The sequence below is a fragment of the Nomia melanderi genome, chromosome 11, assembly GCF_051020985.1.
Source record: "Nomia melanderi isolate GNS246 chromosome 11, iyNomMela1, whole genome shotgun sequence".
NCBI classification, from domain to species: domain Eukaryota; kingdom Metazoa; phylum Arthropoda; class Insecta; order Hymenoptera; family Halictidae; genus Nomia; species Nomia melanderi.
The window spans coordinates 14,650,543-14,672,406 of NC_135009.1; the positions used below are offsets into that span (position 1 = coordinate 14,650,543).

Sequence of the window (21,864 nt, forward strand, 5' to 3'; positions counted from 1 at the left end):
GGTAGCGGGCACGGCGATCGGCAGGCAACCGAGGGGGGAGGGGGGCAGGCGACTATTATTAGCGTTTAATGCGCGGATATTATGCGATAACCCTGCCGAGGAGGCGACCGTGCCCAGCCTCGATCCTTATAAATAATTCAACGTGGCGTCGCGCTCGCGCCAGCGAATCTTTTATAGTTTAAGGTGAAAAAGAAGACGCGCGACGCTGCGCTGCGCCGAGTCGAGCCGAGCCGAGGAAAAATAAAAACGGTCCGGCCGTCAGTCGGCCAAGGCTGTTCGTTGGACGCGTGGGCGGACGGGCGCGCGCGAACCGAACGGACTCGATACGCCGCGCGCCGCGTCCAGCTCGCAGCTACGCGGACAGCCGCGATTTTCGAGCGTTTCCGGCGATATCCGATCGACGCGGTCGCGATCCTTCCCGGCCGATTCGTCCTGGTGCACGTGCACCTTCCGCTCGACCGTGCATCATCGTCGCGACTGGAATAGAGACGGTTGCTCAACGACGCGCCGCGGAAAATCTACGGCGCCAAGAGCTCGCGCGGTTCGTCTGGCCGCTTTTGTTCCGCGGAAATCGCGTTTCCTGTCCATCTTTAGATCGATCGCGTCGCTGCCGCTTGGCGAGATGTCTTTTCATCTTGCGTCTTTGTTCTATTCTTTGTTGTTTCCGCGTCTCGCAGGATAAAGGATGTTAGTCACGTTTTCAGTGACTTCTTTCGATTGTCTTCGCGACTTAGAGTCGTGGGGTTCCGTGGTCCCGTGTCTTTGTTCGCGGTGATGTTTTATGATCCACGGCTGTGGATTATAGTGGTGTATGATGTATGTAGATTATAATAACGAATAGGGGACGCGTGCATTTGATTAATGAAGCCGCTGTTTCGTGCCGATGAAAAGATCGTCTGTTTTGATACTTAAATCACAGCCGACGCGCTGTGAAGCGGTTCGGTTCTGATGAATGTTGCGCGCGCTGAAACGATTTTCCACGTCGGTAGGTCAGGGACGCGCCGTGCAGGCGTGGGCGAGCGAGCCGCGCCGTTGTCGTCGACGTCGTCGCAACGCTGGAAAACTCGCGCAAAGTCGATCGTTCGTGCGACACCGCGGAGCCGTTGCTTAACCCGATTTACATAATGCGGACGATTCCTAGTCAATGGATTCGGCGTGTTCCATCAAGGCGCAATTACGTTGATACACGCACCAGTCGATCATCGTTTCGTCTGATCATTGCCAGACGTCCTCCACTTGCTGCGCAACTCGGACGATTCGGTCGGATTAAACCTATCCTGCCGAGCGAGTGGGATTTTCGGGATTAAGGGATTACTTCGGTCAAGGCATATATTTTCCTTCGGTTTTTTTCGAAGTATGAACCTTCGAGGAAATACCGTGAAAGTTTTAGAATGAAATTTGAGACAGTTTGCTCCGAGCAGTCTTCTGAAGACCATTATTTCGAAATGTACACTTACAATCATTTTAACAACAATTTTGCAGCGAACGAATGAAAAGGGAGTTGAGAGTTTATTCCTTTCATTATAAAAAGAATGATAAATACGGTTATTTCTGAAGTTGCTCGACCGGAATGACTTCTTAAGCGACTTCAGGAACACACCGCTGAAACCCGATCCTCGCGACGATCCTTCGATAAAAAGGACTTTCACACGGAAACGCCGGTAACTCTTCGTAACAAAGGACACTTATCAAACCAGTATTATCGACGGAGTGCCATGTACTTAACCCAGATCAGGTACATAACGTATGCTAAGCGCTTCCGAGAAAAAACATGAACGGCCTTGATGTACCCCAGACGCCTCCGGATGCCGATATTCTAACACTTAGAAAATACCATCGCGTTGGAGTCAGGGAGACCTCCAAGTGGGTAGCGTCTCAAGGACAATTCAAGGTCATCGTACTCAATCTTCAGGAAACAGTCTATTCTTTCTTAAAGGACTAGACATACTCGCAGAGAACCTAAACAGGTTTAGCTAGAACCTCTGGTGGGAATCTTAGAGGGCGAAAAAGAACTATAACTACAAACCCCCGTCCATTGTCTTCAATTGATCTCATTCAATGAATTCGGTTCGAAACTGTGTTTTGCAAAACAAGAACCGTATTTGATGAATTGCGAATAATCCCACTTCAAGACTTACCGCATAACAAAAGGAAAGATAAACAGAATAAAAGGCAATACGTTGCTAAGTGAGAAGTGGGAGATCTCCCCATTCGGTTGGCTAAGTGTTAACCCCTTCACCTACAATATCGTATCAGACTCTTAACGAAATTTTTAAACTGAATTCGAGAAATCTAAAGATTATTTATATTTTTTCAATATAAATTAAATACTACTTTTCTGTTATTAATCACTAATCTTCGAAGCAAACGCAGGCATAGAATAAGCATGAAAATTGTGTCTATTCCTAATAAATTATTAATGATAGAGTAGTTGTATCGATGATAAATAAGAAATAAATCGTAGAGCAAGGGGTTCAGACATTCAGAAAGTGTCTCCGTTCCTCGACGTCCATCGAAGAAAAAAAGGTCTCGACGATTTTTAACGAGACTCTCGGTCGGGCGTTGAAATCACCAGCTGCAGCCGTAAGCGTAATTGAATATCGGGCCGGGGACATTATCCGGCTATCTCGACGCATTGTTGCAAGCGGATACAAACAAATCAGCCGGCGATTACGGTCTGGAAACGACGTTGGCGTGATAAGAATGTTTGTCGGCGAACCGGGGTGGCTAATCGATACGTTTCGTCCGGACGTTCCGTTAATGGAGCGCCGATCTCGATAAGGAGCGCGCGCGCGCGCTCGCTCGCGCTCGGAACACGGCCGAGACGAAACGAGATGCCGCGGCGGATCGGGCATTATCCATGGCCCCGGGAACCGCGAGAGACCGCAGCTGATAAGCCGCGACACGGCGCAAACGACACCGGCCGTTTCTCGCGCGAAGGTGAAAGGAAACTGGATTTAAGCCCGCGGAGGAACGGAACCGGTTTCAATTCGTGCCCGGCCGGCGAACCGGCGTTTTCCTGTCTTGTCGCCGGAGAAAACGGCCGGGAATCAGCGCGGTTCCTCGAGAGGACCCATCGCGACAGCGTTATCATTACGTTAAGGATAACGTTAACTCTTTGCACTCGGAAGTTTCTCGCTAGAAGTATTCAACGTTTTTTGACGAGGCGAAGGTGATGTTCTTTGAAACCATCTCTAAAAGAAATCACGAGTACATTGAGCAACAAAGATGTTAAATATCATATTTTATAGTTCCACTGCGTCAAATCAAGTAATGACTGAGAGTCACCTCCAGAGTGCAAAGGGTTAATCCTTTGGACTCGAAAGTCGTTCACTGAAAGTGTTCAACATTTCCTGATGACGATGTTTTTTGGAACTACGATACTTCACATATAAATCAAGGGACAGAACCAATTTATTTCAAAATTTTACTGGATGATGCGTTATATAATAATGAATATTAAACATTTCAGCTTAACCTTGAAGCTTTATCGTTACTCGATGGCATAGATTTTTTACATACAGATTTACCAATTTGCAAAGTTGTGAGTGTGTAGCAGATTTTATTCCAGTAACAAAATGGCGCGAGGTGCGTAGTCCTGAAGAAGCCTTTTATGAAGATTGATTAAGACGCGTCAAAAGTCAGTTAACCGGTTAAGCATGAGATCAATCATCTCTCTCGAATTGAAACATTTTTTTGCCAATCAGGCTGTCCAAACACTTCAGCGGTTTACGGTTATTTACTGTCACTCTGAATAGCGTGATAATTAAGACGCCCGGACCAAAATGGCGCGGGCACGTCGCTGGCTGTTACAGTAATCTCGCCGGGCGCGGGATAAGATCGTTACGCGCGAACGGCAAGAATTATCTGCGCGTCGTACAAGGTAATATCCCCTCTGGCTACGTTCGATTACGTTCGACGATTGTCGACATTAATCACCGCCGTGCGTCGGGAAAAAGAGTGCGGTGAACGAAGACATTCGCGTGACGCAATCGAAGCGAATTAAATGCTTGCGAAAGATGCATCGGCGATCTGCTGCGCGCGGACAGCTGGATATGGTGGCATTCCAAGTAACAGAGAGAGATTCTCGATTGTAATCATCGACATACCAGTTGGTTCCTGTAATTCAGGGAGGTTTCGTGGGCCATGTTCCGACGATGCCGCTTCACGCTCCGCGTTGTCACCGTCGACTGCATTCTGTCACATAACCTCACTTTCCCGGGTCCTCTTTATTCACTCATCACCAAACCCACAGCGGACGGAGACGCGTTTCACGAAAGCTCCTCTCTTCCCGCGGACGTTAACCACAACAGAACGCTACTTTCACGCGACAATATTAATTAAATTCCCGTGTCACCGTAGGGAACGATCGAGCAACGTTTCAGGGCACGCTTCAAAACTCGTCCCGCCAGAAATCGCGTTGCGCACGCGCGCGCGCGTTACAGATTACGACCGATCGAGTCTCTTTCACCGCGAGGAAGTTACATCATCCCTGAAAGGTCACCGGTCGGCCGAGACGTTCACTGCGATTCACCCACGTGCGCGCCTCATCTCAGAAACGAGCGTTTTGAAAAACTATCCGCACTGCGGGCACGTATGACCGACGGAAACCCCGGAGAAAAAAGGTACGAACCGTCGCAAATTGGAACCAGCTGTCCGCGTAGTCTCGCGACGGTCGAGGACGAGCAGCGTCGCGTCGCCTCACACCATTATCGACCGGAGTATCGACGAATAAGGAACCAGTAATTACCGCGAACAGTCCTCGTAAATGTGCGACGATAACTGGCGAGACACTCGAGGTACGAGGCGGTCGAGGAAAGTGCCGTGCGGCTGCGCCACACGACCCGCAGCGGCTCGATCGCTCGAAGTGTCTCGAACGTTTTCAAATGCACGCGCAACGTCGGACGATTCCGCGGGAAAATGTCGCACGGACAAACGCGAATTCCGGCACGACGTGCCGCGTCTCACTGAGAGCTTTCCCCGCGCCGCGGACGAACCACGTACCGCGCAAAGAATTCCGGGAAGAGAATAGGGCGGCCTCGGATTGAATTTCTATTCGAAGATTCGAATTACCTTTGTTACCGTCCCGGGACGCTGGCGCAACGACCTTGCGACGTGTTTTCAACGGGCAATTAGCGGGGAATTCGTGTCCACGCATCTGCGCATGCGACGCTGGCGCCATCTCGCGCCGCCATTTTGAAACGCCGGTGTCAGTTGGCGGATTGCGAGACGTCTGTGCGCGGGACGTTCCCTTTGAAATTCTTCGATCGATACCAGGTAAAATGCGAAAAGAACGCTCGGAGATTAAACTTTATCACGCGATCTCGCGGAATATACTGTCGGTGGCCGTTGTTAGTCCAATCGTGCCGTGAAAAAGAAAGTTTGAAATCCGTCCGGGTTACGGTCGCCCTTCCCCCCCACTAGCAAATGACCGTTACGGCGCCACGAGACGAGGCAATGCTAATAATTCAGTTGTCCGTAATGTATTCCTCGACTATTATCATATTTCGCGTTGATTCACGTCGAATTCGGATTACACGAACGCCGGGCGGTCGTTGGCCGGTCTTTCGTAGGAAACGGGGCATTAATATCCGCTAGAGACGCCGCTAGGTTTTACGATCGTGGCCGGCACGCGAACGGCTTTATTTTCGTTCGACGGTGATCGACGTTGTATTCTGTTACAACGCGCTCGCCCACGCGGCCACGCGCTCGGGCACGGTTGTAACGGGCACGGGCGCGCGTGTATTTGGCCCCCGCATTAGCATACGCCGAGGAGTGTACAGGAAATGCCGGGGCCTTCGTACTTACCGTATTTTTCCCGCGCGGCGTCCGCGAGCGCCGCCACACACTGCGGCCGGACGGCCATTTTCTGGGCGAAACTCGATAACTTCACCCTTTCCAGTCGACAATATTTTTCGTTACGAACATTCATTATTTTCTGGCGAAATATTAACACTAGAACTACCGAGCATTTAATATGATTAATGTGCAATTCCCGTAAAAATTGTAACGATAGATTATTCTCAGTTTCTTGAGACATTCATTATAGTACTCGAATGAAGCTATTTATTTTCAAAATCATTTTGAAGATATCAATAATTGTTAAACGAAAAAATCGAAACCAGTCATTTTGACTGATACGTAGTTCTAGTGTTAACACGTTGAATGCCATGGGGGTCTATTTATTTTAACGATTTCTATATTTATTTGTAGTATAACGATTGTACCATTGAACGTAATGCATTGGTAACCTTGAATTTTCGTTATGCGAGTTCTAATTTTAAGGTTTTGTCCACAGGCGACTGCACTATGCGTCGAGAGTCAAGCCTCTGGGATCAGAAACTGAGAACCCCGGGCGCCCCGCGGACCTGACGCCCGTTTACACCGCTTCCGTGCCTTTAATGGCGGCTGCCTCGATTTTTCAAACTGGAGGGAACCGCTTGCAGAAGATTATCGTTAAGAGGTATTTCCAATGAATTATTATTATTGCCGCGAGGTGTATACAGGGTGGAGTATCTGTTGCCACCGGTTCTACTGTGTTGGAGGAACTTTCGATCGCCAGGTTTACCTGCGGTTCTGCGTGATACAATGAATAATAATCTCAATTTTTGTTTACACTATTATGGTACTTATCCAGAACAGGAAACGAAGGAAAGGAAAGACCGCAGGTACGTAGGGTGCTTACGTGTTTACGAGCGAGAGCTTTTCTCGTGAGCGATTAGCACTCTGGGAAGAATGGAGAGGAGAAAGTTCTGTTTTTCGCGAAGGATCTGATAGCATAGGTATATTCTGAGACGTTATGCAGCGAATGCGGTGATTCAACGATATTTGAGTCCCGAGTAAAGTAACCTTTCTATTTAAAAAAACGTAATCGTCCTAACTTGTGCAAGTGCCAAGACGTTGCGAAATCTGTTTTCCCCTAACAACGGACGTCGTTCGTTTCGCGGATGTAAATCGCTCGGCAACGCATCAATTTGATCAACATATTCATCAAAATGGAGTATAATTCCTCCATAACTCTCCGGCTAGGCCGGCTGGATTAACACACGGTATTACGCAGCCGCGTTAAATTGTTGCCGAGCGAACTTCGATTGAGCAAAGTCGCGACACTGTGTAATATGTTAATGGACACCGGCACGGGCGCAGAAGCGTTGCTCGGCGTGTTGCAACGACGCGGATGAATGTAAATTCATAATTTAAGAATATTACGCGGGTTTCCTTGGAAACACGCCGGCCACGATCTCGTAACGCCACGATCGATTACAGTTTTGTCCGACCGATCAACAATCCCGGCTGGTAACGCGCCTAATGACAGGCCGAGCGCCGCGAATCCCGTCGCGTCCTCGGTGGAAATTATTCTCGCGTTAGGTGAGACCGAGTAGACGTACGAGCCGTGCGTGTGTGGTCTCTAAACACTGTAATAAGCTCCGTCCTGATTCGCAACAAAGTTTATCACCGGAGCCACTTATCCACTCAGCGAGCCTTAAATTTCATCTCTTCCCGATGCGTCGCGAGCGCGTTCCTCATCTGATACAGAGCTTTCACTGTCGTTACCGGACGACCGCCGTAACGACGTGCACTTAAGCTTAAGATACATATATCAGCGAACGGCTGAATTAGAATCGGTCCAATCGAGAATACTCGGAACAGCCCTTAATGGCACACGGTACAGAGGAGGAGACTTGAAAATGATATTCTTTAAAGAACGTATGGAACGCGTGGAAAGACTGCTGATAAGTTTCAACCAGCTAACTGTACAGGTATTATCGTATCAAGTTCTGCAATGAAAACACTCCACTGATACGAAAATGATTGCAACATGGAAATTCGAATCTAATAAAACTTTAACCGTACCACTGTCTACGAAGAATCAATTTAAATAGAAGTTTCACTATACAGTTTCATGGAAATTCGAATCAAACAAAAATTGAACCACTCTCTACGAAGATTGAAAAAGAATAAACATCTCAATTCTTATTAAATTCCTTTTTAAATCCAAGTTCAAACAATCGCTGTCCGATATGAACGTACGAGAGGCACAGTCCGATTATTACAAAAACGAAAGAAAGAAAATTTGCATTCAAGATTCACCGTCCCGCTGCGTTTACTCGTGCCGGCAGGCCGCCGTAATGGCGGCCGGGGCGCGGGAACTCCGTCCGCAGCGTTCCCATGCCGTGTAAACCGCGTGCTCCTATTTTCCTAACAAATTAGATCTTTCCGTTTGATTTGTGAACGCGACCCGCGCAGCATGTCCGTCGCTCAGCGATTTATATCGCGGACTCCGGTTGTCTTGTTACGTCGCCGTCGCCGTCCCGCGCCTATTCCCGGCGTAATCGATTCAATCATCCGGCGTGATTTGTTGCGTGGCTGGGATCAAAAGTAATATTCAATGTTGCTCCCTCCGACGCCGTGTCCACGCGGCTCCGCCCCGGAAACCGGTTTCGAATTTTCGCGGTCGCGTCGGAGATGATGGATAGACAGTTTTATTTTCATCGCCGAGACCTTCAACCTTGAATCTCCGGAATCCTCTTCTCGTGGAAATCTCCCTTGATCCTTACAGCGGCGATTATTTTGTTGCGCGGCTCGGCCGCGTACGCGTTTACCTCGGAAGAAGATTTTATTGCGTCGCGACTCAACGTTTAAGGAGAAAGCTTGATCGACGTGGATAACGTCGAACGTTAGCTGTACAAATGAGCATCGATCCATCAGTGTACACCTTCGCTACGAAAGTCAGCTTCGAATTGCCAAGCAACATCACAATTCCAAGTTTACAAAAGTATTTAAAAAGTAGCTTCTAACATAAAATTCAAGCACGTCACTGACCTCGCAAGTAGCTACCATTTAGCTTCCTTTACGACCTCCGCCCTCCAAATCCCAAAGTGTCCCCGTTCAACGTATCACGAGCAGAGCTCCGTTTTATCGCGACAGCTCCGCGATAACGTCTCCTAGCTTCTCCGCGCCGAATTTCCGCAGCGTTAGGACGCAGCTAGAGCCCCGGCGAGCCGAAAGAGGCGGGCCGGCTCGTAAAGCTAGGGTTTACGATCGCGGAACGCAAACATTAAGATAGTTATTGTTACGAAGTTTCTTTCCCCCGGGTGGAGAGGACGAGCGGAGAGCCCGGGCAGTAAGGAAGTCGTGTCCGACTTAAAATTCCCCGGTGCGTTTGACGCGAGGCATTCGCGGCGGGCACGGCGCGCGCATTCCGCGCTCTCCGCCGCCGCTCCGTCGTGCATCGACCTCGAAAACGACGAAAAAAGGAAGACGGGGATGAACGGAGAGCGAGACGGGGGCGGAGGGGGAGGGAGAAGGAACGATCGGGGCCCGTTTTAATACGTTTTATCGGGCCCGGCTCTCGCCGCGGCTGATGGAGTCCCCGCGGATCGCGAATTCCTTGCCGTTCCGACGATTCCATTAGCGGGGAACGATCCGCGACGCGGGGCCGCGCGCGAGCACGCATCGCATCGCCGCGATAAATAAACGATAATCGTATGCGCACTTTCGCCGTGCACCGGCGAAGAACAATGCGCGGCTCTCGGCGAAACGCCTTGACCTAAACCGCCTCTATGCCGGCGATGTTTGTTGCCGGCCTGCGACGAGAAAATGTCGATCGAGTCCGCGCGCTGAGACAGTTGCGAGCTAACGATAACGGTTCTTCCACCGTTCACGGACGTACCGGGGATCGAACATTTTCGGGGGCGTGTCGGTGATTTCATAAGAGATTCACGGAACCCGTCGATTTGACGGATACCGAGTTTCTTATATGTTATTCGATAACAGTTTAACACGTCGACGCTCAGCTTGAATATTATAGCTTACGAAAGATATTCCCCGAGTGAAAGAGGCTGTCAAACCTACATTTAGATGTTTCGATAAACAGGAGCCACGAGTTACACACGCGTCATTCAAAGTGAACAAACTAATAAATAAATCTTAATTCCCGTTGAACCAACGCGAACTTACTCAAACAGATCAACGAGACCGTCCGCGGCCGACAGATCGCTAGACATCGCTACTTACCACGGAAATTGATTACCCTAACAGCGTGCGCGCGCGGGATTCGAAGAATTGCGCAACAGCATGAAAAATCCGTTGGAGGTAACGTCGGTTGCCGCGTTTGTCCGCGCGAGGATTAACGCCGGAGTAATATAAATGTAAATAAGACCGTGAACGCGCAAGGGGGAAGAGAAAGACGTATCCGCGGCCGTTAGTTCGTCTTTACAGCAATTCTACGTTAATTAGTCATTAGCGTGTCTGGAGTTGCGTTTAACGACGTCCGTTTCAATATTAATCAACGGCCGCGAGCCCGCTCGGGATAAAAAGTCGACGCGCGCGCTCGCGCGCTCGCGCGATCGTTAAGCGGCTAGGATACAGCCGCTGAACGTGTCCGATTGAACTGTTTCCACCGAGGGCCCCGGTGTCCCTCTCGCGTGTAAAACGTTTCCACGAAGATACAAGATAAATTATCTTACGACACGGGGCTCGTCGCTCGACGTTAATTAACATCGCGCGCCGTTTCGGGGCTGCGCTCACGCGCGCGACCGGGCCCCCGTCGTGTTCCTCCTGTTACCTTGTGTGTATCCCCCCGACAGGGAAGATCGTGATCGACAGAAGGGTTATCGCGGCGCGGGCCGCACGTGGCCTCGTTAATCACGATCCCAGGTGTCCGGATCTCGCGATCGAACGACGAGATCGCGGCGCAGACACTCTAAGCTACCTCGCGACGCGAGCGTACACGCCCGAGCCGAAACTCGCGTTGTAAATCAACCCGATTCTATCTCGGCCGCGATCGCGACGGACGTCGGGCGACCCGACTGAAACGGAATTGTCGGATCACCGTGCGATCTAGATGCGGCTCGGCGTGTGTTTGCCGCGTCGTGTCCTCTGACGCGTTGCTCGTTATTTTTGCCGTGGAAACTGATTTATCGGATACTAATGATAGTTTAGTTCTCGTTAAAGGATAATGTTTTAGTAATTCGTTGACCTGTGATTTGTTTGTTAACCGTGATCGATGCGAGTAGTTCGTCGTTTATCATTTATTAGGGAAAGAAAGGATTCTGGAGCTTATTTTGTTTCTGTGTTTATTTCAAATGGTAACGACTGATATTAGAAAATTAAACGTTGTTCTTAAACATTGTTCAGTAGCTGTTCGAGTCGATTTCTATTCGAATTATGCGAATACACGTTGTAACATTCTAGTTGTAAAGCGACAATCTCCGCGAGATTAAGTTGCACGCCCCGTGTTCCAGCTGAAGATAACCGAAATATTCCGTTCAATTAACGCAACATCGTTCTACACTTCTCGATCGTGTTCCCCGATAATTCATTCATACCCAGTACGATCGACTGAATTAATAAATCCGGGTAATTCCCGGGTAATCAGAAGTCTGCTCGAAGCGCAGACAGGCGGCCGGTGCGAAGGACGCGTTCGTCGAGTCGATCACGATAATTAAGCGGCTTCGCCCGGGGCTGGTTAGGTTTTCGCCGGAGAAAACTCGGAGACTGTTACCTAATCCGCGGAGTTCGACAAGTGGGACGCCCGACGGTAAGAATCATCGATCCGCAGCTCGTAATCACCATATTACGAGGCTCGAGAAAAATCTCTCGCCGTACGTCCGCCGCTAATTCGAAACCGTTGTCAAAATTGACGTTTCCATTAATCAAAGACGATCATTAGGGATAATAGTCCGCCGATGAATTTATCGTGCCGTAATTAGCGGCCGATCCTCGTCCCGTGGATTCCTGCTACTAATTCCACTGCAAATCGTACCCGATTCCCGCGATCGTAATCAGATAAGCGTTCTGCTATCGAGACGGTCGGCTTATCCCGCGCGATCGTAATCATTTTCCTCTTTCACTTTGTATCCCCGCGTCAATGCCGCCGCGAGAGAAGGCTGAGAGAGCTGCTCGGGCAACGTTTCAATGTTCCCGCGAACCGTCCGTGCCGGTGCCTATGCAAATGCGGGCTACCGGTCACGATAATAAACAATTTTTCCCGCATAACGATGAACCTTAATCGATCGTGAACGAGCGAGCGTTGCGCGCCGGGCGGCCGTCCGCTGGCTACATTGATAAGTAGGTATGCAGATTCGCGGTCAGCCGCTGATTAAGTAATAAATAATAAGCATACAAAGTCACCCGCGTTATCGCAGCTCACTATCGACGCGCGTCCCGCGTGTTCGCGCTCTTCCTCCGACGAAGCTCGTCGCCGGAACGGCGGCCACGCTCTTCCTCCTTTTCTCTATCGCGTGCTGAAACGACCGGGGCGACTCGATCGACGATAATTTACGGCGTTATTATCGAGCTTGGGAACCGGATGGGAAAACGCTGGATCGATGGAATATTATAATAAGATGACATTACGTAATTTCGTTTCGTTCGATCACAACGAACCCATCTCGAGCTTACCTAAACTTCGATTTTTCAATTTTTGATGCTCCTAAGCAGTACATTCTTCAATTTTTAGATGTCTATAAATTGCGTATAATTACACTTGAATAATAAGTATTCAATCTTCCATGTTTCAAGACGCGTCGGAATCTATTTTGATATATTTTACGTTGTCCCTTTACTCTCTCTTTAATCCCAGTGGATTGTTTCTCCGGGATTCCGATAAATCCAGCAGGAAGCTGCTTGTTCCGCGACAGTCGAACAGCGACGCGAAGACCGGACAACGATTTTCTCTTACGAGATCGTGGTTTCTGCAACGCAACGCCCCGGGACGATAAGGCGTTAAGTAACGGCTGCGCGGACGTCGCCGGCCGAAGGCGAGGAAAATGGATTATCCGTTTTTACGACGGTCGCCTCGTGAGAAAACAATCGCCGGGATTTTTCCCCGAGGCGCCGACCGTGCTGCCCGAGCCTTCAGGGTGACCGCTTCATTTTCATATCGATGCAGTTGCGCCGCGTGGGAGGCTCGTATCGTCGCGGACACGAAGGTGCATCGGTATCTGCGCGATACGCGCGCAACGCGCAGGTAGAGACCGCTGGTCGACGGAGATAGGGACTTCCAGGGGACCTCGTCGTAATGCTTCTCGAGAGGGCAAAGTATTGTGAAGAGAAGCACGAGGCAGATGCAGGGGAACTTCGATTAATCGATTCAATTTCGTAACTGACAGTAAACGGAGAACCGAAGTCTTTCGAAGATTCGTAAGATTTGTTGTTATGTGTTTAGAGTTATTATTTAAGGATCTGAATTTTTGAGCTTTAACCCTTTGCACTCGAGAGGTGACTCTCATTCACCATGTAATTCTTACAGTAAAACTATAAAATTTGATATTTAATATTATACTTCATATAATGCATCGATTTGAGAAATATTGAAATAAAATAGCTTTGTTCCTCAATGTATGTGTGATTTCTCATCCAGTTAGTTTCACAAAATATCTTTATCTCATCAGAAAATGTTAAAATATTTCTAGAGAAAAACCTCCGAGTTCAAAGGGTTAATTGATTCGAGAGAATCGAGTTAATTCAGTAATCAGCGCAGACTTGAATTATTGGGCTAATTCAATGAACTGGGAATCAGGGTCAGAAGTTTCTTGAATCTTAATGAATTTTCATTACACACGTTGAAATGTAGTTTGACGATCGTTCTCCATTTGCGAAATTGCTCTTTCGATCTGGTTCACTCGGATTGCTTTACGATCCCAGCCTCCAGTCGACTCAACACGTTTAACGACTCGTTCGCGGAAAATCCACGCTCCATAAGTTCCCGGAGATTAACACGAGGATCAGTCTGCGGGCCAGACTTGTTTAAGGACTCTTTATTGAATTTAATAAAGCATCGCATGTCCATAAAGTCGCGTAGCATCGTTCGCGAGAGAGCTGCCTGCATACTTCCCGACCGAGGAGAACATGATTTTAAGCTTCTCGTGCAGGGAGATTGCGTGCCAGAAAGTATCGTCGAATACTTTAAGGGGCTCTCCGCTGGACAATTAGTCGGCAATTACATCTCTCATTCGGGCATCGACGATTTAGTATCGGCCCGTCGACGTCAACGGTTTCTTCTCTTTCCAACGGTAATATCGACGGAACGACGAAAGGAAAACGTTCATCGACATTCAATCTATCGCGGAACAATTAGAAAATTCGGAGAGATCTCATCGTTTCCGCTGAAAATTCACACTTATCGCAAAGAAATTATCGATATTGCAACTCTGATGTTCGAACTTGACGAGAGATCAATGTTTTTAGATGTCAACGCTATAGACGCGTACCTTAATAAGTTATCTTTACAATGAAAACGTATAAATTGACCTTTTCAAGAATACTGAGTCTAAAACACCGAATTTGGATGAACTAATTTGAAGTACAATAGAAAGTGACTTGTTACTTTAGTTACTCAGTACGAAGAATTCCATTCTACATACAGTTTTAAAGTAGCGTGTGCAATGTATATAATAAACATACATGTTTCCGTGCGCCAGACACACGCGATCCTTTTTCCGTTCTACACATTCTGCGTCCCGGGTTTTAATATTCGTTACACGGTTTCCACTGTGTTCCGCGCGTTCATTAATGCCGCGTAACTCGGACCAGCCTTGACATTGTACGAGTCACGCGATAATACACGATTACCGACGGAATTCGCGAAAAAGCGACGATAACGAGAGCCTCGATTCCCGTCGTTGGTGGGAGAGAAAGAGAATTCCCGACTTAAAAGGACGATGTTTTTCGCGGAGGCGCTTGTAATTGAATTTCCGGATATCTTCATCGAATTTGGGCTAAGACGATCATTTGACTCCGTTACACGCGTTCCTGCAATTTGCACTTACACGTGTTTGCGTTTATCATTTCAGCCGTCTTCTCGAGTTGCTGTATGGATAATTGATTAGCGTAATTTGCGGCGGATCTCGTACTAGTCTCAAGGACCCGCCACTGTTCCTCTGAATTATGGCGAAAAATGAGGACATTTGGTATTTTTGCATCAGATCTAAACCTCTTCATTCCTTCATTCTAGAATCTTTAATATAGTATTTTTTTCTGTAGAATTTATTTTTCTATTTCCATTTTGGATCAATCATTTGTGCTTCTCCAAAGCCACGTGTCTCGTTCGCGCGTCAAACTTCATTAGAAAAAATTGATCGAGAGGATCGGCACGTCATCGATCGATTACCGATCGTACTGACAAAGCTAGAAGGCTTTTACGGCCGGGAATAACGAAGAAGGTTTAATCTATGGGCGTGCGGGGCAGGACCGACTAATTTATCACTCGCGGCGCCACGAATGGTTCCGTGACACGAGAGTCCCGACGATCAGCCGGGCCCCGTCGATTCCGCGGCGAATTCTGAAAAACTTAACGGGCGCAATAAATCCAACTTTATAACGTCCGCGGGAACGTTCCGTCTTCGACGGGCCGATGTCTTAACGACTCCGAGGGGATCGTAAATCGCGTGGCCGCGCGTCATTCGCGGGGAAAACTTTCTAAGTTGACTGCATCGACGGTTTCGTTATCGATATCTCCGAGGGAACGTTGCTGCGCCATTTCTGCAGATCCTTATCAGTCCCGCGATAAATGTCCCGCGGCCCCGGGGCGAAGTCCTTGGAACGGCCCGGTGTTTAAGACTTCTCGAAACCGCGCACGCTTCTCCGACCGTCGGAGCCACCCGAAGAATGCAGAAAATTGCATCCACCGAATACGAGGATATAACGTTATACATGTAAAACGCGACTGTGCCGCCGGAAATTTGTCACGCAGGTTTTCACGGTGGTCTTAAGTGTCGAGCATCGCCGAGCCGTTCGGTGAGTTGTGCATTTACTTCTGTTACGAATGTAATTAAAGAGGTCCAGGAGAAACGACCGCAGCCCGCGCGGCGGTGAGTTACATCGAATCGACGCTAATGAATGCCGCACGCACGGTTAATTCGATAGTCGTCCCGAGATCGGAGTGAGTTACGCAGCCTTCGTTATTTTTGCGGGACTTCTGGCCGCGACGACCAGACGTCCAGCGCGTATTAGCATATCGGGGAAAGAGATTGCCGCGCGTTCCGATAAAGAGTAAGGTAATCCGACAACGACGCGCCGCTCGAATATCGGGACGATGAGTGAAATCTCTGCGGTCCCGGCGGCTGCGCGGGAACGAGGCCACACTCGTAACTTCCACGCCCGGGGATAATGAAAATTTCCGAGGGAGCAGCTCGCAAACGACGGGGATCATTTTCGAGCGCGCGTTCGTTAGCCGCGGTAACGCGAGACCAGATGAAAAAGGCCGACCGCCGATGAAAAACCGCGGCTCGGTAATCCAATTAGGGATGACAACGGTAATTACGGTGTATCAGGTGTTGCTGGAAATTTATGGCGCGCCTGCCCACTTTGTCGCGTCTTATCTGTCTGTCTGTCAGTGGCGGACTTTCTCGGGTCGTTTGTTGGCTTCCCGGCAGTGGGTCGTGCAGAGGGGTTACGTTTTGCAACGTCAAGCTCCCGATTCGCGAGCTTCGCGGAACGATATGCCGTTCACCCCTTTTGTCGGAAATGTTTGAAAATGTTACGAATCTTGACTCCTCGTATAATATCGTGTCAGGATCATGAATGTTTTAAACAGAGTTCGAGAAATCTAAGTGTTATTCGTTTCTTTGAAAGAGATCTATTCTTCGTCGAGCACGAAAGACACAGCGGCATTCGGGAAAACGGTTGAAGATTGATGCGTCGACTTACGTCGGTCACTGGCCATTCGAGCTTTTGGATGCGAGCCAGAGTTGGACAAGGGATTGAAAGATTGATGACGCGAGCTTCGGATAGGAGGCTCGAGTAGGGCCAACGGAAGACTCGTCAATAGTCTTTTCAGCGACTAGGTCAATGGAGATCTATCGTGTTTCCTCCGTCGAATGAACTGTTCTGCTCTAACGACAAATGCGTCACCCAGAAAGCAATGCGGTTAAATCCAGAAAAGAGAAATTGAGAAAATGTTTTGGCTCCTGAAATTGTCATGCAACATATTCGGAAGCTATAAAGAGGACTTCCTGACCCAGAAAGAACAAACGAGTAAATCCTGTGATAACTAAACAGAATACTATTTATTCCATTCGAATTTACAAAATTTAGAAAATATCGAGCAATCGACTGAACGACTTTAGACATAGATCAATCTAAAATCTTTTACCTAACATTTTGTTAAACCACATTAAAAAGTCAGAATATTAACACATACTCATTTCAATTTCAAATTCTCGATATTCGAAGCACTTTTGAATTCATATCAATCTAATTCTCAAAGGTTCATACGTTAATACCAGATCGCAGAGATCAAGTTTCAAATTCAACGACGATTGAAAGAATCGTCCAATGTCAAAGGGTAAATTCATAGCGAAGAAAATGGCGCGGACGGATTCCCGGGCGCAACAAAATGGACTCCGGCGCGCGGCTCGTAATCACTTTTTTTTCAGCCGTATATCAACGGCGGGATTGGTTTCAGAAAATAACTCGGTGCCGAGTTATTCTCGACTCGAAGGCCGCGTGCCCGTTCCGCATCGCACAATTGCACAATCGCGAATCTGTCTATCTCGACGTCTATCGGCAGGGGAGCCTCGTCCACCCCCTGCTTCGCGCGTTTTCCCATGGATATCGCGAGGTTTCCAGCGGCCGCGCGGCGAGCCTCCGACCGGCAGGCCGGTTTTTTCGCAACTGGGCATCGTTAGATCTAACGACGCCGATACTGCCCGCTTGTGCAACCGATCGGTAACAGGTTTCGCCGGCAGATTCCTCTGTCGGGGACCGTTCGTAAAAATAAGGAAAGATCTCCGCGCGTACAAATCACCGGGGCCGTATATGGCGCGGGTGAACACGAGGTCGTAAATAATCGTCGATTGTAATTTTACAATGGGACTCACTGTTCATTTTCGCCGTCTGGTTCTGTTCTTTCTCGGGTTAGCTGCGGCAACGAATAAGCTTTTCACTTTTTTCATTCATCGGTGATTGGTAACCGTCGTAATGGCTGCGTGAGCATTTGTTTTCTTCAGGAGTATTTATCCTGTTATTATCTTTCGTTGGATTTCATAATTGAATTCGAGTTGAGAACGGAGTAATATCTTTACTGATTTAGAGATCAAGATTATTTTTCTGCTTTAAAGATGGGATCGAATGTTTCATTTGCGGGGATATTCCATTTTATAACAATCGATGTTAGAACTTTTGACACTATTCTTTACGTCGAATTCTTCTATTCGTATTTCGTGCGTAATTTAGTTTGAAATGTAAACCAGCTTATGTGTAACAATGTATAATTACATTCGAATATTTAGAAACTTCATGAAATGTATAGAAAGATTCTCGTGAAGCTACAAGTTCGAAGAATTTAATTTCGGATTCCGTTCACTATAAAAACGAACTAGAACTGAATATCGATTCGTTCGTTAAATCAATCGAAATATTAAACTTCGGAAACGAAGGAGAAAAGTGTGTAAAAATTTATATCTCAAAAATCTTAGAAACTTAATACCGAGACACAAATCCTGCGTACTACAATCGCGTGCTGCCATCTCGCAGGATCATCTCGTAACTCTAGGCTGGACTCAGAGGGTTAGGAAGTTGCCAACGATCTCGTGTAAAACACATTCACACAGCTTCATCGTTGAACGTAAAATTTCGAATGAAATCTCGCATAATTATTTCTAATATCGACCATCAATATGTTTCACGGTCCGAGGATTCGAAGCACACATCTCGAATTCCGGTCGAAAGAAAGAGAAACAATGCACTCACCTTTTTACGATGCGGACAGCACGACGTCCCGTTCCCCATGGCGAAACCGGAAGTCCTCAACTGCTCCGTTGCTCACGCACGAACACGGCGACGCGACCGCCGGCTTTCTGAATTTTCGCCGCACAATCGGTTCTTCTGTTCGTCATCGTCACGCCGAAACCTGCTCCGAGAAAGTTGCCGTTTATTATCGCGTTGGTATTTAAGCCAGCTGGTCCAATCGAAAGTTCAGTCGCATCTCGGTGCTCTTTCGTAGGATCAAGGATCGAACCAAAAAAAAGTAGCGCAGAAACAGAAACCTCGACGCGAGGCCTCTCCGATCAAAGATCTCTCTCTTCCTCTTTGCACAAAAAAACCGAACGGAGAAAAAACATTAACGTCATCAAGAATTCGGCGTCTTGAGCAACATCGATTCTTTCGAAATTCGCCTCTTGCTCTTTCATAGAGTCAAGAGGATGAAACCAACAACGAGAAAGAAACGCAAGGATGAAAGATTTATTTCCCTCGCTCTCTTCTCCGTTATTAAGAAAACTGAATAAAAGAATAAAAATGTGAAACGTTATCGAGAAATGTTCGAATCAGAAATAAAGCGGAAACGGAGAAATAAGAAAGAAGAATGGCGAAACTATAAAAGTTTCTTCTACCTTCTTTTCTATCGAACAAGCTAAATGAAAATGTTATCGAGATCTCGATGCCTCATGCGGTGACACGCGCAATTCTTGCGAAGTTTCACCAAAAAGGAACGATTAAACAGAAGAAAAAGAATCATAAAACTTCGCAATAAAAGTTTCTTCTTCTTGATCGAAAAAGCTGAATGAAATTGTTATCGGCGTCTCAACGCCTCGTGCGACACGCGCAATTCTTGCGAAGTTCGAGCCAAAAAGAAATTTGAAAGAAGAAATTAAGAACAGGAAAAAGAGTCGTAAAACTTGGCAATAAAAGTTCCTTCCTCCTCTTACTCCGTTCTCCGCGGTCGAAAAGCCAAATGGAAATGTCATCGGGACGTCGCGCGCGGTTTTCCCGAACGCGTGGGCGACGGCGCGCGTACGAACTGGCACGGCGAAGTTACGGTGAAACAACCGCAGGAAACTGAAGAAGCCCTTGCGAGAGGAGCGAGTGCGCGCGGACTGACAGTAATGCCCCGGTAATATGGATTACCGTCTCAGCGCGCCGCGGCCCGTGCGAATATAAAGTTTCGTCGTCCAACATCGCCGATGATCGAGGCTAAGCCCGCGAGCGGCGCAGTTCGTTCACCCGGAGGAAGATGATTTCTCCTTTGGGATCGCCGATCCTCCTGCCCTAGAGCTATTCCGCAGAAATTCGTTCCGAATCGTTGCCCCCGCTCTTTTGTTTCTCTCTTTTGCTTTCGACGCTTTCCGCGCGGCCACGTGCTCGCGAACGGCGAACGGACTCGGAAAATTCAGCGTTAACCTCTTTCGCTCGAAATATGAAGGTCGAGATGTCCTCGTTCCAAAATCGTCGATATGACTTATTTACATCGATAGTCTCGTTGCATTGTACATACTGGATCGTTTCGAAATGTTCACTTTGCATGAGAATCAATGAAAATTATCGATAACTGAGCTTTCTCTGAAGTTTGAAGTTAGGCAGTCCTGAAGTTGTCACAGTGTCCTTGATTGCGAATTGTGTTCATAATTACTAACGACGGTTTGGAGACTCGTGGATTAATGTTCGATCACTGAGGTAACTAAAATTATATCTTGTGTCATGGTACGAAGGTGAAATATTTTATACTTCCATTCGATCCCGACGCCCCGAGGGATCAAAGTTACCGAGAAATCACGAGCGGCACCGCGCGCTCGTACAAAAACAGACAAAAAACTACATCGACGTTGTACATACCGTTGTAAAACGGTTTGACAGTTGCAAAAGTCGCGCGGCAGCAGGCCAGAAAAGGAAAGAGAAACGGCGGCCGTCGTCCACAGGCGCGATAACGCCGCGTTCTGACCTCTCGACGCGGGAACTTGAAAACGCTAATGAGTGTCAAGAGGTTGCGCGTCGAAAATAGAGTCTGACGTGCCCGGCAGGAATGTTTTTTTTAAATCGCGGCGTCTCGAACAGGGCGGGGAACGATCTACTTGCCTTTCAGCAGCCGGAGATTCTTGCGGGCACCCGCTAACTCGTTACGCCGTTCGAGCGAACACGAAGATGACGGCATATTCCCACTTCCATCGAGCGAACTCGAATCGTTAACCGAGATTCGGCATTGAGATCGGATCGCGACCGTACGAGCACGAAGAAGATCGGTTCCGCCGTGGCGCGGCCGGTCGCCGTGCCGGAGATTTTCGAAAAACTGCCACCGAAATTCGAGGAAAGCACCGTGGCGACCGCTAGCACGTGTTTACGCGTGCGCCAGCACACGGTACCAATATCCACGCGAGTCACCGCTTTATTTTCCACCGTTACATCACTGTCGCCAGCGTTTCGCCGCCTTCCGCGCGCGCGGTGCCGCAGTTTATCGGGCCGCATCGGGGCATCAATTAACGAGCGAGGAATTCGCGCGGCGCGCCGCGATCAGGTGTTAAACGCGCGTCGCGCCTCGCAATCGACGCGGATCTTGCCGCCGGGTTCCCTCACCTTTGCCGCGATCGATCCGCGGATGAAAGTACGGCGCACTAACGACGTGTCGATCTGTCGCCCGAAGATGGAAGGCCTGCCGTCGCGCGACTGCGAAGACAAATTAAACGAGTCGCTGCGACCTTAGAGGGATTCGTCAGATTTCAAAGATGCCTCCATGGTTTCTCTCGGAAACACATTTCCAAGATGGTTTCTCGATTCCTCTCTTCGCGGCTGTGCTTCGAGTTCGCTTCGGAAGTGCAGTGGAGATCCTTGTGGTAAATCTCGTGTAACTAACAGTTCTTTTATCAAAGCTTGTGAATCACTGATCGCGCAGTTGGGTTGGTATATAATGAGAGATGGAATGCAGTGCTGGTTTTTATGATAAATACAGCCACGGATCGATCAATTTCAGAGAGTTCGCGTTAGACGAGTTTCAGAGTTGCTTTTTGTGGTTCGATTTGCTTGATTATAGCTCGGGTTTGCACTGATGGTTGTTCGCTGGACGTTGCTGCTCGACGAGCGACAGCTTTTCGCGCCCTTCGACGGTTTGAATCGCGTGGAACGCGAGGACGAACGGATCGCGAAGCGCTC

At 48.3% G+C, this 21,864-nt stretch overlaps 1 protein-coding gene across 3 annotated transcripts in view; it reads right to left on the bottom strand.

Annotated features, from left to right (window-relative positions):
* Sarm (sterile alpha and armadillo motif) overlaps window positions 1–21,864 on the bottom strand; it is a 164,356-nt gene extending 142,492 nt beyond the window's left edge. The window contains exons 1-2 of one of the 3 annotated variants that reach the window (XM_031988614.2): window positions 21,292–21,864; window positions 18,697–18,856 (exon numbers count right to left, since the gene is read on the bottom strand). In XM_031988614.2, coding sequence (XP_031844474.1) covers window positions 18,697–18,735 — 39 coding nt within the window. In that variant the 5' untranslated portion in view covers window positions 18,736–18,856; window positions 21,292–21,864. Of the gene's footprint in view, window positions 1–4,109; window positions 4,828–18,696; window positions 18,857–20,796 lie in introns of those variants that run through there. The other 2 variants (XM_031988612.2, XM_031988610.2) reach the window with 2 other exon arrangements.